At 40.2% G+C, this 16,332-nt stretch overlaps 2 protein-coding genes across 2 annotated transcripts; one reads left to right on the forward strand and one right to left on the reverse strand.

The window, feature by feature from the left end:
* Nucleotides 1-4,976: 4,976 nt before the first annotated feature.
* Nucleotides 4,977-7,782, forward strand: LOC139607269 (transmembrane protein 272-like). The gene is made up of 5 exons (XM_071459999.1): nt 4,977-5,103; nt 5,524-5,600; nt 5,694-5,744; nt 5,943-6,095; nt 6,706-7,782. The coding sequence occupies exons 1-5, from the start codon at nt 5,012-5,014 to the stop codon at nt 6,915-6,917; spliced, it is 585 nt and encodes a 194-aa protein (XP_071316100.1). The 5' UTR covers nt 4,977-5,011; the 3' UTR covers nt 6,918-7,782.
* Nucleotides 7,117-15,091, reverse strand: pcolceb (procollagen C-endopeptidase enhancer b). The gene is made up of 9 exons (XM_071459997.1): nt 14,937-15,091; nt 13,403-13,511; nt 11,264-11,522; nt 10,706-10,830; nt 9,701-9,837; nt 8,989-9,593; nt 8,772-8,852; nt 8,220-8,390; nt 7,117-7,521 (listed from the first exon to the last, which is right to left on the reverse strand). The coding sequence occupies exons 1-9, from the start codon at nt 15,020-15,022 to the stop codon at nt 7,391-7,393; spliced, it is 1,704 nt and encodes a 567-aa protein (XP_071316098.1). The 5' UTR covers nt 15,023-15,091; the 3' UTR covers nt 7,117-7,390.
* Between the last annotated feature and the right edge of the window lie 1,241 nt (nt 15,092-16,332).

Below are 16,332 nucleotides of genomic sequence, written 5' to 3' on the forward strand. Positions count from 1 at the left end.
GTGAAATGGGAACTCTGAAACATGAAATGTATTTGTGTTAAAGCAGCCAGATCTTAGCTGGGGATGTTGTTAAAAACTGCCTGTGTGACCACATGATGAGGTTTACCGCATGTATGCAGCTCAGGTCCATACTAACACAGATTAAAATAACAGGAAATCAGTTCTTCTTAAAACAATTCTTCTTGGACTGCTACCAGAATGGAAACGTGATGAAGAGTGTCCACAGAATAAGACAGGTGGAAGCTGCTGACATTAGTCCGGCTTGTCTGTCCGTCCATTCATTCTTGTGGACACGATATCTCAGTAATCCCTTGACAGAACTTCTTCCAGTTTGGCACTTGAACTCAATGGTGAACTGATTAGACTGGTCGTCAAAGGTAAAAGGTCAAGGTCATGGTGACCTCACAAAACACAGTTTTGGCCTTGTGAACGCAATATCTTGAGAACTCCTCAAGGGAATCCCTTCAAATATGACACAAATGTTCACTTGGACTCAAGGACAAACTGATTAAACTTTGGTGGTCAAAGGTCAAGGTCACGATGACCTCACAAAACATGGTTTTGGCCGTGTGAACACAACTTCTCCATAACTCCTTGAGGGAATTTCTTCAAATTTGGTACAAACGTTCACTTGGACTCAAGGACAAACTGATGAGATTTTTGTGGTCAAAGGTCAAATGTCAAGGTCAGTACCAGCTCACAAAACACTTTGTAGCCATTACTCAGGACACACAGAAATGATGACAAATTTTCACACAAATTGTTAATATTTAGTATGACTCTGGATAAACAGGGATGTAATCTAGTCTAGTGGCAGAGGAAAACAACCACAAGTTTATCATTATTTTATTATGCAAAAAAATGTTTAAATGTTAGTAATAATATATTTGCGATAAACCCACAAACTAACTCCCGTCCTGAACTTCAGATGTCTTCTCTATAAATATCCAAGATATTTACAGCCATCCATGTTAGTATGATGCATTTCATTGAGTGCAACAACCTGCCTTTTTTTAATAGCTCCTGATTCATTCGCAACCAAATTACTTAACAGTGTCTCATTCAAACCAATAAATGCAGAATTATTTGAGTCATCCTCATTCTTACTATTGAGATAGAAAGGAAACAGTAAAGAAGCAAGAGGCTTATATTTTATAAGACATTTTACTGGAAGTTGAGGCCTCCCACACACTTATACGCCTCATAAACATTGAACTGTCAATGACCTAGATATAAGCTAGATATATCAACAAGTTCTTCTCTGAAAGACTTTTACTTTCTGTTGCAGCAGCGAAGGAGATGCAGTCCACCCAGCACACAGACAGGTATAACAATACTTCATTACTCACCTATGAATAAGAGGCAGAATTTTTTAAATACTGTAATTTTCTCAACTCAAATGATGTCTTGATATTGTTTGAGTTTTGATTTGTTCTGTTTTATGCCAAAGATATTTTGCAAACAAGCTTTTCCCAATTGAAGCTTCTTTTGCCTCAAGAAAACTGTTAGAAAACTATCCTTGAGTTTGAGGGAGGTTTGCTACAGTATGTGTGGGTTGTTTTAAGAGTTATTTTGCACTTGTCTTTTCCTTTGATGAAGAACATTTTTCATGACTGTCACCTTTCAGACCCAACTTTTCCAAAGGTCATGTACACTTGAATCAACCTCACAAGATGTACAGTAACTCCATGTATGTCACTGCTGACAAACAAATGTGCTCTTTCCTTCAACAGTATGTCACAAAGGATTTCTCTGCATCATACCCATCACTCAGATAGTCGTTGGTGAGTGACTACTCCTGCTACTTTTATGAAGGTGTATTCAAATTGTGTTATATCATTTTAACGCCTAAAAGAAAAAGGCTGGTGTTCTATATTTTTTCTTGCTCACCATCCCATAGAAAAACCAACAATGTGTTAGTCTGCCTCTCAGCACTTCCTTACTCTACCTGTGGTACTCAGCCTTTTCAGAGGTTAATAATAATTAATTTTCTGTGGTGGGAAAAATATTTTTCGAAATGTCAGTCAGCTGTTTTGCATCTAATAGCCAAGAAATTCATGATCATTATTATTTCATGAGGCGTACACCTCATTATCTCTGTCCATTCGTCTAACAGGAGCAGTGTACCAATATGACTGCCCGAAGCAGCACTACATCCCCATCTTCTTGGAAGTAATGGGGGCCTTTAATCTGCTGATAATTTGACTCTCCTGCCTGCCATTCATGAAAAACTTCAACCCTTATAGCAAGGTTGTGATGGGCCTGAGCGTTCCCTTCTTCTTGTGCTGGTTCATCACTGGTAAGTTCAAAGAGCAGAGTAGTAAACTAAGCAATGCACTACAAGGAATAATAAAATCAAAGATAAGTGCAGGTTGGTAGTTTGGTAGTTGTAAGATGACAGAGCAATGTTCAACTTAAAAACTACTGACTAAATGAGTGTGTGTTCATTGCTGTTTATGGAAAACCTACAACATCTATAGTCAGCGTTCTCTTTATGCAGTGAAATAATGTTAACAAGCCACTAGATGTCCTCCTAATGCCTTTCTTGACATTTTCACAAACAGATTTCAGTGTGTGATAGCAAGATGGTCATCAAACTTTTTGACTTGTGAGCCCCTAAGACACAAGTAGTAGGGAGTCTCAGGTTGTATAATGTCTATAAGATAAGCACTTTATGATTTCTTATACTCAGATTGTTATATTAGAATACATTTTAGAGCCTGAAGAAGGTTCGTTATCTTGTGAAGAAAGCACGAGAAGAAAGCCAAGATCAGAATAAGGGTTTAGATACACTGAGGGGATAGAACCTCACATGATGACTTTTTACTACTCTCGCTACTGTTAATCTACATTTTATTATGTCAATTCACTAGTTGTGTGACAAAGATTAAAAAATGGAATCCTGACTTGTAATTTTTCCTCACAGCCACAGTAGCCTGCTACATGAGTTTCATAGCCTCCCTTTAATCTGGCTTGTTAGCTGCTCCACTATGTTCACCAGATGTTCCTACTACTCAACTATTAAAATTGTGGCTTCTTTTTCTGCAGGTAATGTGTGGATCTACTCGATCTATGAACCCAACTACAATAAGACAATAACAGATGTGGATCCTTACTGCGACAGGACGCTCTACCTGTTTGCCTTCTGGACCACCAACCTGAACTACATCCAAATTGGTCTGTTCTGTTGCTTCTGCTGCTGGTTTTGCCCTTGTCAGCTTCCGTTTGTGGTCTTAATGCCAGGTGTGAACAATCCTTAGAAGTGGCCCATTGAACTGTTTGCATCTTACTCTGAGAGAAACAACCTCCATTAGTGGAGGGGCTGAAACACAAGATGCTCCTTTTAATCAAACAAACCTATGTAGACTTACAGCTAGCTCTAATTTCAAGAAACCAATGGGTGGGTGTAGTAAGTGATGCGACAAATAAAATGTAAATATTACTGGAAAAAAATGCTGTATGATGTATGGAATTTAAATCATTTTTTCAGCAAAACTTTGTTTTCACAAAAGCACTAAACATATTTACTGCACTGGTGGTGGATGGTGGACATGCTCATATAAATATGTGATTCATGCATGTTTCCTTGTGTGTTGTAACTCAACTGGGGTGTATCATTTCATCTCAGCTGTTCTACAGGAATTAATAATGTGAAGAGTTTGTGTTTGTGTGATATAAAAAATTACCTTACGCATTAAACATTGCATGGTTTATTATTTCTGTTACAACACACACTTTCATAGTTTCCAGATGGTGAATCCTACTGACTTTGGTGATGCCTCGACTTTTCCTCCACTGCCAACATCAGGTCGAAAATTGGTTTATCAGTATGTTTTTGAAGGAGATAGAAAAGGAAGTGATTGGGTCATAGTTCCCACAGACCAATGAGCTGGTTTGAGTTTGTAAAACTGCTGATCTCCTGGGAGTTTACACAGTGTGGAACTGAAAACCAAAAAAAACATCCAGTGAGTGGCAGTTCTGCAGATAGAAACCCCTTGTTGATAAGAGAAATCAGAGTAGAAAGGCCAGACTGGTTGGAGCTGACAGGAAGGCTACAGTAACACAGATAACCACTCTTTGCAACTGAGGTGAGCAGAAAAGCCTTTCAGAATGAACAACATGTTGATACTTGAGGCGGAGAGGCTACAACAGCAGAAATCAGGGGTGGCAGTGGGCCAGACTCACCAAAACTGGACTGCTGAAAATGGAAAAATGTAGCCTGGTCTGGTGAATGTCACTTTCTGCTGAGGCACACAGACGGTAGAATCAGAATTTGGCATCAGCTGCATGAATCCGTGGACCCAACCTGCCTCGTGTCAACAGATCAGACTGGTGGTGGTGTGGTGGTACTGGTGTGGAGAATGTTTACTTGGCACTTTTTTGCCACAACTTGTGTCTGTGAAATACTGAAAGGGAAAATGAAATCTGTTTTATGGCCGAGACGGGTTGCCAGTACATGAAGTGAAAGCTGCTTATAAAGAAGTGGAAAAGTCTTTGGGGATTTTGTTTGAAGTCGATACATGGGAACCAGAGAGATACACAAGTTTTTCTTTTTTTTTTTAACACCTCAAACATTGCCTTATGGTCCAGCAGATGCGTCGTAGCAGATGATGATCCCATGAAACCACTGAAACACTGAAATGTTTATCACAATAAAACATGATGTAACTGTAAAACAAGTTGAGATGTTAAAATGTCAGTGAAATGACTCAGTATTATCAGTTACACAGTGATATCTATCCAAAGCTTTGGACAGCCACCATTTGCTCCTGGTTATAGCAGACTAAATAAGACTGACTCTTAAATAGTGTCTCAAACTAATACAGAAAAATACAGGATTAATTTAAACTTTATCTTTACCCCACTCATCTTAATTTTTATTGCTGTTTATGATGGGAGGAGAACAAAAATCAAGCCTCAAAATGAAAAACACAGAAATACAAAGCCGAACTGGGCATGTGGGCTGTGGGCATGCCTTGGGCATGTGGCCGTGCGTCGTCATGCCTTGAGCATGCCCACGTGCTTTGGGCATACCTCGGTTCTTGTGTTAAAGTTATTTTCTCTCAATTCAAGCAGGATAAAGCCAATAGCTCGTCAGAACAGGTATAAACAGGGATATCATAACCTCTCTGATAGATTATACTAACTCACGTTGTTTTTTTATTTTTTTAATGAATTGCTTTTGCCAATTTACATTTTCAGAAGGTTTTGTATTTTTCTATTTTTCTGTTATGTGTTTAAAATCCAACTTTTTTTTATTGAAAAGTTTTTTTTGTGTTTTTTTTTTTTTTTACCTTTTGGCCATACTGTACATCACTGTTACCATCTTAGTCTTGCTACTGAAAGCTTTTAGGGAGCTTTGAGGGAAGTTTGCTGCCTGTGTGCGGGCAGTGTCTCTGTTTCACAGTTGCTTTTTGTCTTATGAGGAGCATCTTTAGGGATATGTCAACACTTTGGCAGTTTTCGGTGTCAAGACTCATCGTAAAGTACCTAAGACAGCTAATGTGTCTATCTCCTCTGTAGGTTAGATTTATTATTAGTAACAATGCCGGAAAGTGACAGCGCTCAACATACTCTGGAATATCCAACAGTAATAGTAGGTGAGAGATGTGATCATGCTTAAACTCAAAACATCTGCAGCTGGTATATAATGTAATTGTCATGTGTGATAAATATATTCTGTCTTTCCTCAGTAAGCAATGTGGTGATTTTCTTCATCATGCTCATCGTTCAACTGACAGTAGGTAAGTGAGTAAAGGATTTACTGTCGTCATTCAGATTGATGATTCATGTAATCCAATTTTTCCAGATTTTAATCCAGTTTTTCTGTGCCAACCAGAATTAAGGATTCCAAAGACAAATTATGAAATGGAGTGTAATAAATAATTAATTGATGAGGCAGGTTAAGTTATACTCCTTTACTTTGTCCTTGTGTCAAACAGGAGCAGTGTTTTACTCAGACTGTCCGAGGCAGCCTCTCATCCCTGTGTATTTGGTGGTCACGGGAGTCATCCTGCTGCTCGGGTGCTGTGTGAAGTGCAACATAATCTTTCGCTACCTGGTTTCACTCTTTTTCTTCTGCTGGTTCATTGCTGGTAAGGGACTGTACACAAATTATTATAAAGGAGGATTATGTATTATTTTGTTTTTGTTGAGGGAAGCATTTGACTTTTTGGGGGGTTGTTTAGAGAGGATTAATTTTATTTTTTAACACCACCAGGTCTAGGAACACGCATTCCCTTGCGGGATTAATAAAAAACAGTTATGAAATAGTTGTGAAAAAATGGCTCTAATGTGCACAGTGTGTCATAAAGTTTGTAAGAGGACAACAACAATCCTATCCTATCCTAAGTATTTCCTCTTTCACTTTCATGCACCATAACAAGAAGTTAAAACATTAAATGTGTTGTGTAAGGTAATTCAAGTTCAGCCATTTGTTATGCTTACTAAACTTTGAAAATTGCTAATGTCACTTCAATTTGCACATTGGTGGCTAAACTATTATTCCATGAATATATCAGGATTTAAATAAGACATACCATCTTAACTACATCTTATGTTTTATGCTTTCCCTGTTTTAGTTATTAATGTATTTTTCAAGGGTAGAGCTTAAATAAAATTAAAAATGCTATAGAGGGTCATAAAATGTAAAAACCGGAAATGTGAGATTTAACTGTCTATCTCCTTGGGTTTCTTTTTTCCCAGGCAATGTGTGGATCTACTCTATTTATGAGCCCAACTACAACAAGAACACAACACAAGTCAGCCCATACTGCAACAAGACACTCTACATGGTTGCCTTCTGGACTACCAACTTGACCTACGTCTTGTTATGTATGAACTTTCTCTCCTGGTTTTGTTGTGGGCAACAACAGCTCGATGATGATGATGATCCACGAAGACCCTTGCAGAGATAACTAAAGTTAAACAAATGATGGTTAAACTATCACAAACTTACACAGCAGATCATAATTGTGTGTGGTTGGTGGAATTAATGACCATAAACATAAGAGTATTCATCTGTGTTTTCATGCGTGTCTGATATATATTTTACTTAGAGCAGATCATGTGATATTTTACCCTGAAAAAATAATAGATTGTAGATATCAAAATCACTCCAAGCACCAATATCACATGGTTTATTGATGGTGATGATGATGATGATCGACTGATGATCTTTTAACACAGAAATATTATAATTTACATACAAAATACAAAATATAAAGTTGTTTGTTTACTCTTTTAAAATGTGAATGATTTTTAGCTGTAGTGTATTTATAAAAATTATCTTTGGATATCACTAATAATATTTTCAGTCTTTATGTAAAGTTATATTGTTTTAGAGAGACAGTCAAGACTGTTAATAGGGTTGGTGAGTTGGGCTGTGATGTCAGCATGATTTGCGAGAAAGGTTGGCCAGTGCTTTGGCGTGGATGGGCTTATAGAGGAGAGTGAAGCTGGAGGGGCTGAGATGACCGTTGCCCTGTGTGTCAACTTTTCCCATCAACACATAATTCAGGCCTGAAAAAGAGACAGAAAAAAATATGTCAAAATAAAATAGCAGGTCATGCTCATCCATAATGGAGGAGCTAGATGGGTTATATAAAGGGACATATATTGTATCAAAATGTATGGTACTGTGCCAACATAATAGTTATTATTTACAGTTTGTATCCTACTTTATATTCACTTTGTAATCAGACACCTTGCCATATGAGTTTATTATTACTGTCTTTAATGATTGGTATTTATGGTTAAATAAAGAATCACATCGTCTACATACACTGAGAGTTTGTGCTCTTTCTTTTCTTGTATTTTGTGCTCAGTTCAATATTGATATAAGAGGTTAAAGAAAATTTATATTGATATGTACTGATATGAAATGTGCTGGAGCACCATCCATTTAAACTCTTATGGTTTGTGCTCTGTATATAATTTATAAAAAAATAAATAGATTTAGCAAAGTTTCATGATTTCCTGACTTAGGATCAAATGATCAAAGATCAAATAAACGTGGCAATGAATCCGGCAAAGCATTTAATGCAAAATTTAATACTTGACACATTTCAGTTTGTTCTTAAAAAGGAAAGATATTTGATATCTAGCCCTGTATTTATTCTGTATTCACGTAAATGTGTATTTATGAAGCAGAGCAAGGTTGCACTTGTTGCACTCTGAGAGCGCAGAGTGCAATAAGAATGCAGAGTGTTGTATTGTACCTTTGCTTAGTCCGGGGCATCTCTTGCAGGTGGAGGTCAGTGTGACTGACATGGAGGGTCCTGTTTTGGTGATGTTGAGGCGTCCTGTCTTATAGGCCTTGATCAGGGACACCTCAACTGCTGCTGAGCCCCTTGGACCAGTGGTCAGAGATGTAATCTTACCCGTAATCACTGCAAGAGACACCAAGTTTTAGGAGATTAAAAAAAGTGGATAGATGTGGTCACTGAGGAAAAAAAGATATGATGTTTGGGCATTTGTGTTACTTTTGTGATTATACAGGCACTGTGTTAAGACTTCTTCTGATCTTTAACTATTTCCAAAAGTTTAAATATTTCAGTTATGCTTATGTTGTCAGGCCAAACATGATCAGTGGAATTTGTTTTTCAAATTAAAAGCCATTGCTAAGAAAGCTGAGATCACGACACAAAAAAAGTCAATTTCACTAAGAGAAAAGAGAACAAAATGGTGAAATAAGTGACAGGTAGAGATGTCAAAATAGATGTAGAGGAAGTTTTGTGAGGATCAAAGGGGCAGCTGATGTTGTGGCTCACCAAAGTCATGAGGGCAGAAGCTTGACTGGAGGGTTCCTGTCCTCTTACAAGCTTGTGTACACAGTGGGTTCAGTGGTAAAGCTAAACACACACAGCAACAAACACATGAGCAAATAATTGAGAACATAACCGTGCATCCTTCTACAGGTGTGCACAAATATATACATGGAGGCAAAGAGCAGATCATAAAATTTCAAAGTCAATAAATTCCACTCACGTTTCTTGCTCATGACAGGCTTCTTTGTCACTGTCTTGCTTAATCCTGGTTTAGGTGTTGCTTTAGGCTTGACTGCTGGTTTAACTCCACTCTTAGGGGTTGGCTTTACTGGTTTGACAGCAGGTTTTAAGGTGGGCTTGGTCTTCAGTGCTGGTTTACGCGTGGGTTTAGCCTTGATGTTTGGTTTGAGCAATGGCTTGATCAACTTAGGTGGTTTGGGTGTGGGTTTAGCTCCGGGTTTAGGCGCAGGCTTTTTCACAGGTACCTTAGGTGTGGGTTTAGCTGGTTTGGGTTTAGCTGTGGGTTTGACTGCAGGCTTGGCGATAGGTTTGCGTGGTGGAGGTTTCTTCATCAGTGTTTTTTTGGTGGGCTTAGGCTGGAGACCAGGTCTAGGTTTGGGGGTTGGTTTGATGGGTTTGCTTGGCTTCACGGCTGGCTTTTGTGGTGTGGACGTTGTCTGAGGACTGAAGATGAAGTCTCCCCCAGCGGTGGGTGTTCGGGACCCGCGGGGCACACTGGAGTAGTGGGCCATGAAGCCATCTGAGGTCACACTGAGGTCAGAGACAAACTGGACAAGGAGCTCATTCCCATTGGTCACTATAGTTCTATGTAACAAAAAAAAAAAAAGAAAAGTTGAGAGTGAATGAATTCAAAGCAACTGTTAGCATAAGCATTTCCTTGTTGATCATCCATTTCTGATCAGTAATCTCACCCTGGTGGCCTGTCTCCACAGAATTTCCCAATTCTTCTTGAGTTATCCCTCTCTCCTCCGTTAAACAACGCCACATAGTCGTAGCGACAGTACGTGTCAGGCTCCAAGTCCAGCTTCACAAACTTGACCTCGATCACCTGGAAACAAGAAGGCAATATAAACAATATATTTATGACATGGAATGAAGGATGTGAGCTGTTACATGGAGCTAATTTTCCTGAACCCAGTACAGTACAGACGTAGGGAGAGTGGTGGTGAGGGAGAAGGGCCTGACTTCTGAAATACAGAAGGGCATTTACTCCCTCTCCTGCCCTTTGCTTCCCTCTCTCTTTCCTTACGTTCAATCTCTTGGCACACATGAACACGCCTGCAGTCTTTCAATGAAGTCTTTCATTTGAACTTCGTCACAAGGCCGCTGTCACTCTCACACACACACACACACATAGAGACTACATTAGGGACCTAAGGTAGAACATTTCCTTGTGATGGGCCCCTTCACTACTATTTTAATTCCTCTTCCTACTCCAGCTTTTCAGCACCTTATTTAAGACATGTAGCTACACCTAAACTTTGACTTCTTCTAACTTTTTGTGCAAAGAAAGTAAATCCTATAATACTACTGCAGCTATTGTTAGTTAGCCAAGCTGATAACTGATTCTCACTGGACGCTCTCACTGAGTGTGCATGAACTGGTGCCTCAGTAGTACTTTGGTGTCACCCCTTGATTTTAATCCCGACACAACACTGAGCCCAGCTGGTTAAGTGACCATGTGATTGCTGGAACTGAAGCGATATTACAAACCATTATAGTGCAGGCCCACACAGATGGCCAATTAAATCGACTTGTCTGTCAGAACCACAAATTTATGTCTAATTTAAGTAGAAAAGGTCTAATGATGATTTGATGCTTCATACTGTATGAAATTGAACCTCAATTCATATAGAAATGCCTTATTTTAGGCCCAAGACTGGTATGAAATAGAGAGTGCAGTATGATCAGCTTACATTGTTTGGCTCTACGGTGATGTGCCAGGAGCAGCTGATGCCTGCTGGGTAATCAGAGTTGGGCCAGTTGGGCGTCTTGACAGAGCCCTGCGATTTGGTCAGCCTTCCTCCACAGAACTGATTCTCTGTGGGGAAATAAAATAAAGGGAGGATGCAGAGAAGAAAAAGGAAAGGAAATGCTTATGCACCAGACTTTAACCGATTTCAAACACTGGTACTGTAACAGAGGTATAATGTTGCAGTTAGGTAAGAGCTTGGCATCTACAAAATGTCAGGAACAGTTTTGTTTTTAGCTTGATAATGGATTTTTTTTTGTTGTTGTTGTTTTAGGCAGAACTGACAGAATGTAATGATTTGTTTATCACAAAGAGGATTGTGTAAGCCTTCACTTACAAATCACCACAACTGAGTTATTTTCACCAGACAATAGAAATATGTAAGAACACCAACAGAGACAACCCACAGTGTTCCCATTTATAACTATACAAAAAAACTAAATTGCGTAGCTGAGGCCTCAGTGGTTCATTATGGTGTGTGTCTTTCTTTGTTTCTCCACACCTTCCACATGTGGCTTCCCTGCAGCAAACGAAGCCAGAAAGCCTCTTCCACCGGTGGCGTCGTCTGACACCATGTCTAACATCATGGTGTTGGAGGTGGAGATGAGGGCACCGGGCCTGAACGTCCCACAGAAGCGGCCCAGCTTCTGCACCAAGCGGGAGTGACCGTTATAGACGTCCAGGTAATCGTACCGACAGGTGGGGTCAGCCTCCATGTCGAAGAGGCGGAAAGACAGCATGACCACATGACCCTCTGGGACCTGAAGGAGGGGATAGGTGATGTTTTTCGAAAGTACTAAAAAATGTGATGTATTTCACATGTATTTGTAGAAATCAGGAGCATTTTCCTTTTTTTGGGGGCAGTTTAAATCTCACATGACCACAAATTATGCAGTGCATTATGATTCAATATTATCACTACCTATCCTTTTGCAACATGCTAAATCTCTTTTTACAACAAGCCTCTGCAACCACAAGGTGCAACTGATCAACAGTCATTAAGAAACTTCCAGGTTTTCCTCAGCCCTAACCCTAACCCTAACCCTAACTCTGACCCCGCAGAAGTTCATTTCAAGTTCTAGTGAATATCAACGTTTCCAAAGATTCCAGATATGTTGGACTGATTTTTGGGAGGTATAAAAGGAAGTATTTCTGTTTGTTTGTTTGTGAGAAGGAAAACACAAAAAGTACTGAGCTGATTTGTACCAAACTTGATGGAGGGATGGGGCATGGACCAATGAAGAACCTATAAAACATTGGTATTTTGCTGCCGATCTGGTCAATTTTTTAAATCACTTTCCTTAACATTACAAGAAAGAGCATTTGACAACATTTTTGTCAATTTCTCATCTTGGAGAAATTTCTCATGATTCAAAAAAAAAACATATTTATGTATGGTGTTGGCATCTAGGGGTTTGTACAATTTGGTGCAGGTTTGTTCTGTTTGGGACATTGGTGCTCTGCTTCATTAGTGAAAGTGAAAACATCAAGTCCTCTGAGCAGTTAGTGACAGGGCACAGTCAAGTTGTGGTAGAAAGGGTGAAACTGTGCAGCATTAAATGACCTTCTGTTTAAATTTGCATTCATTAACGTGGAAGTGTGCATGTATAAATAAACTTTCAGCAGTAACAGGAATCTTATATTGGAAACTTGTGTTTTGTTTGCAACTCGATGCACTTTGAAAGATTTGTATTGGTTTGGCTCACCTTGTGTCACCTGAGCAGATGGTATGTTCCAGTTGAGACTATAAAAGGCCAGAAACTGGGACAGAAGTAGTGGGAGAGTAGGTTGCTGTGAGGTTGTCTGTGAGGGTTTTTTGGTTGCGCCACCACCCTGAGAATTATTTTTGTTGAACTTCCTGAGGTTAATTTTTGCCTCACATTTTTGTTTACAAATGGCACCTGCCTACAGATCTGTTTTGTCAACACACTCTTTTAAAGTTGTAAAGGAATGGCATTACTACAATCATAAAGCAATATTATATCATATCAAGCTGATACAAACTATATGTAATACTGTCACTTACAGTCTAGAATAAGATTATTTTCCAAACTTTAAAGCTACTTTAAAAGAAAAAGGGGGAATATTTGCATCTACAAGATGCAACATGTTGCATTGTGGGATTTGCAGAAAGAACTTTTTTCATTCCATTGTGGGAACATTTTGAAATGCAGTGTGCGTGTGTGTACAGTGAATAAATTACACACTTTAAATTCAGACTCTCAAATAAAATGGTACAGGATAATTACAGTGCACCATATAGTATATAGGTAGTGATTCCGGATACAGCTTTCCTCTCTCAAAAGGCCCGACACACCCATAATGGGATTTTACATGAGGTCCACACTCCATATACTAACAGGTGCAACAAAGCTAACGGGAGTCAGGGAGATGTCAATCAAGCACTGTGTTCACAGTGCTGAGAAGAAGTCTGTTCAGCCAAAATTATGACCTGTGTAGGTTTACAGGCCGTTTCACTCATGGTGTGACTAAAATAGGTTTTGTTTTTGATGCATAATCTACTAGAATGATGAGTCACACAGTAAAAGAAATTCTGACTCAAACTGGAGACATGTGGTGATACAGCAGCCACTGTGCATCGCTATCACTTTGGGCTCAGTGTAATGGTGCAGTGACTCACAGTGATGTACCAGGTGCATTTACTGTTGGGTTTGTAGTGACTGGGGAAGCCTTCACTGGCCACAATGCCCGAGTCTGTGACCAGGTGGCCTCCACAGTGGAAGGTAGGCCTGAAAAAGAGAGAGAGAGAGAGAGAGAGAGAGAGAGAGAGAGAGGGATCGGACTGTAGTTCAGCTTCTAACTTGACATGCTACACTGGGAGAAAAATGCAGCTATACTGAGGAGTATTGAGGCAAAACCCTACACACACACACACACACACACACACACACACACACACACACACACACACACACACACACACACACACACACACACACACACACACACACACACACACACGTTTACATACATGCTGAAAACCACAGCAGCACAGTCTGTCTCTGTTCTCAGAGTTCAGGGAGGTTCCCAATGAGCTCTCCTGGTTTGTGTGTGTGTGTGTGTGTGTGTGTGTGTGTTTTTCAATAAAACTTAGTCAAACCAAGCCAGGAAGACCATCGATATACAGTATATGTGCTGTGAGCTTCCTCCACACAATGACTGTACCACAAGAAAGCTGTCAGTAGACATAACACACACTTTACTTCAGCACAACAGCCTGCTCGCACATGGAATTTGGCGACACACACCCGCTCTTTCATACTCAGATAAACACAGATCAAAGCAGAGCCAACCTCAACTTTTAACTTTGCAGCGCTCGGCAGCCCCAGACCAGTTTTTAATTTGGATGCTGGCTGCCGTCAATTAGATTCCTCTTTAAAATTTGTTGCTGCATTTTATCATCAGTTTATTTATTTGTTTATTTTTTGTCGCACCTTTGCGTGGGCTGGGGAAAGAGCCTAAATTAATCCTTTTTTACACTTTGAGGATTGTGGATCTTAGATCATTGACCGTAGTCCATCAGGCATGCATCGAGTGTCTACTGTGGCACTGTAAGGCCACATTTAGGCCAAAAAATCTCAGTGGTGGAGTCCCTCCCTTCTGATCCTCTGGAGCTGAACAGCCCACAGGCATTTGTTTGTCTCATGTTCAATTAACACCATGTCTGTGTGTGTGTGTGTGTGTGTGTGTGTGTGTGTGTGTGCGCGCAACTCCCCCTTTCACCAGATTCTGTAAGCATCTCAAAAAATAAACTTAAAACGTGGACTCGCAGTTCAAAACTCTGAATTTCCTGCCAGTCCTGACCCAAGAAAAACAAAACATAAATAAAGACAAGCTACTGTACATTTGCCCAGTTAAATCACTACATCAATTACAGTATGCTGTCATTTGTGTCCGCCTGCCTGTCTGTGTGTTTATGGGATGCCAACCACATCTTCCTAGCACTGCAACCCTCTATTTCTACTGCGATTTGCGTAATCATAATACTGCAACCAGGAGAGGGGAAAAAAAAAACAACATAGTAGCTGATTCAGACAGATGTGGCCGTAAAATGCCACATGTGCACATGGATGTAGGACAGAAAACAGATGCACAAGAGGGACACTGACACCCATACCTGGAGATATGTGATATATCCAAACCACAGAGCTTACCTGGTGAAGTTGGTCTGACTCTGAGCCCCCGTCCATCCCACAGTCAAAATGACAAGAAGGCACAAAGTCCACACCCTGTCCTCCATCCTGCTGTCCTACCAGATTAAGAAAGAAGGGAGAGGAGAAGAGGAGGAAGGTGGGGAAAAGCAAAGTGGAGGCGTGGAGAAACGTAAGGTTTGGAGAGGGAGGGTAGGGGAGCGGAGGAAGAGGTGGGAAGTGGGTGCGATGGGTGAGAAGGTGGCGTGTTGTGGAGGGAAGGAGAAGAAAGGAAAAGGTGGATGAATGTGATATTGAGGGGACAGAGGGTTGTTTGAGGCGGGTGAAGGGGGAAAACATTAATTGCACTGTACACGGACTCAGAGCCAAACATATCCAGTATGTATATACAGCTCAGAGGACAGAGTGCTTCTTATGTGTTCGCTCTGTGTTGTTGTTTAACAGGTAGAGTAATGGAATATATGGGAAATGTGTGTTTCTGCAGCTGCGTGTGTGTGTAACGACCACCTCGCTGTACAGCCACGCTACAAGCCAGGCTTTTGTCAGGCACGCCGGCGGCAAGGCTTCTATGTTTGGTTCAAACAGAAATATCTCAACAAATACTGGGTGACTGACATGAGCTTTAGTAGATATTCATGGTTCCCAGAGGATGGATCTGTTTTTTCCTTTAGCACCATCAAAGCTGTCATTATTCTGTGAAATAGCCCAACATCTACTAAAGGAACTGACACAATACTCAAGAGGCATTCAAGGTTCCCAGAGGATAAACTCTACGGCGTGTCTGTTCAGACTTAAGTGAATTTCAGAGGCAGTGAAAAAATGTTTCAGCTTAGCAAAAACACTGTGCACCCCGGGCCTTTATAACTGCACTGACTCTGGAGAAAAACCACTCAGTCACACTCCCACAGACAGGTCAGGATGCCAGTTGCTAGCTGGCTTTCAGGCAGCGCCTCGACTTTCATGTTGATCCTGACTCTTCTCTAAAGCCACCATGAGGCTGCCTCTTGTGGTTTTGGGTGAAATGTATTGATTCACTTGGTTAACCTTCTGACTTTTTCCTCTAGCGCCAACTTTAAGTCAGATTTTATCAAAGCAGAAAGGCACCGAACCTTCAGACTACGATAAATGGTGGATAAATGGCAAATGAGAACAAAGTAACATCAAAATTATTATTATTATTAAGGCAATGTCAGTATTTTTTTTATCTTAAATAAAATAAAACGTCTGCTCTTGATGACATCAAGATGAATTCACAAGTTTGGCAATACTGTGCTAACTTATTCGTGGCTAATGTATCTCGCCTGTCCAGATTTACAGGTGTCTTTGCTTGTGCTCACACACTAGTGTTAGGTTGCATATCATTTGTCCCCAACTTTAAACGTGTGTGTGTATATATTTG

The sequence above is a fragment of the Trachinotus anak genome, unplaced genomic scaffold (assembly GCF_046630095.1).
Source record: "Trachinotus anak isolate AG129_WGS33_773 ecotype Australia unplaced genomic scaffold, CSIRO_AGI_Tana_v1 ptg000023l, whole genome shotgun sequence".
Lineage (NCBI taxonomy): Eukaryota > Metazoa > Chordata > Actinopteri > Carangiformes > Carangidae > Trachinotus > Trachinotus anak.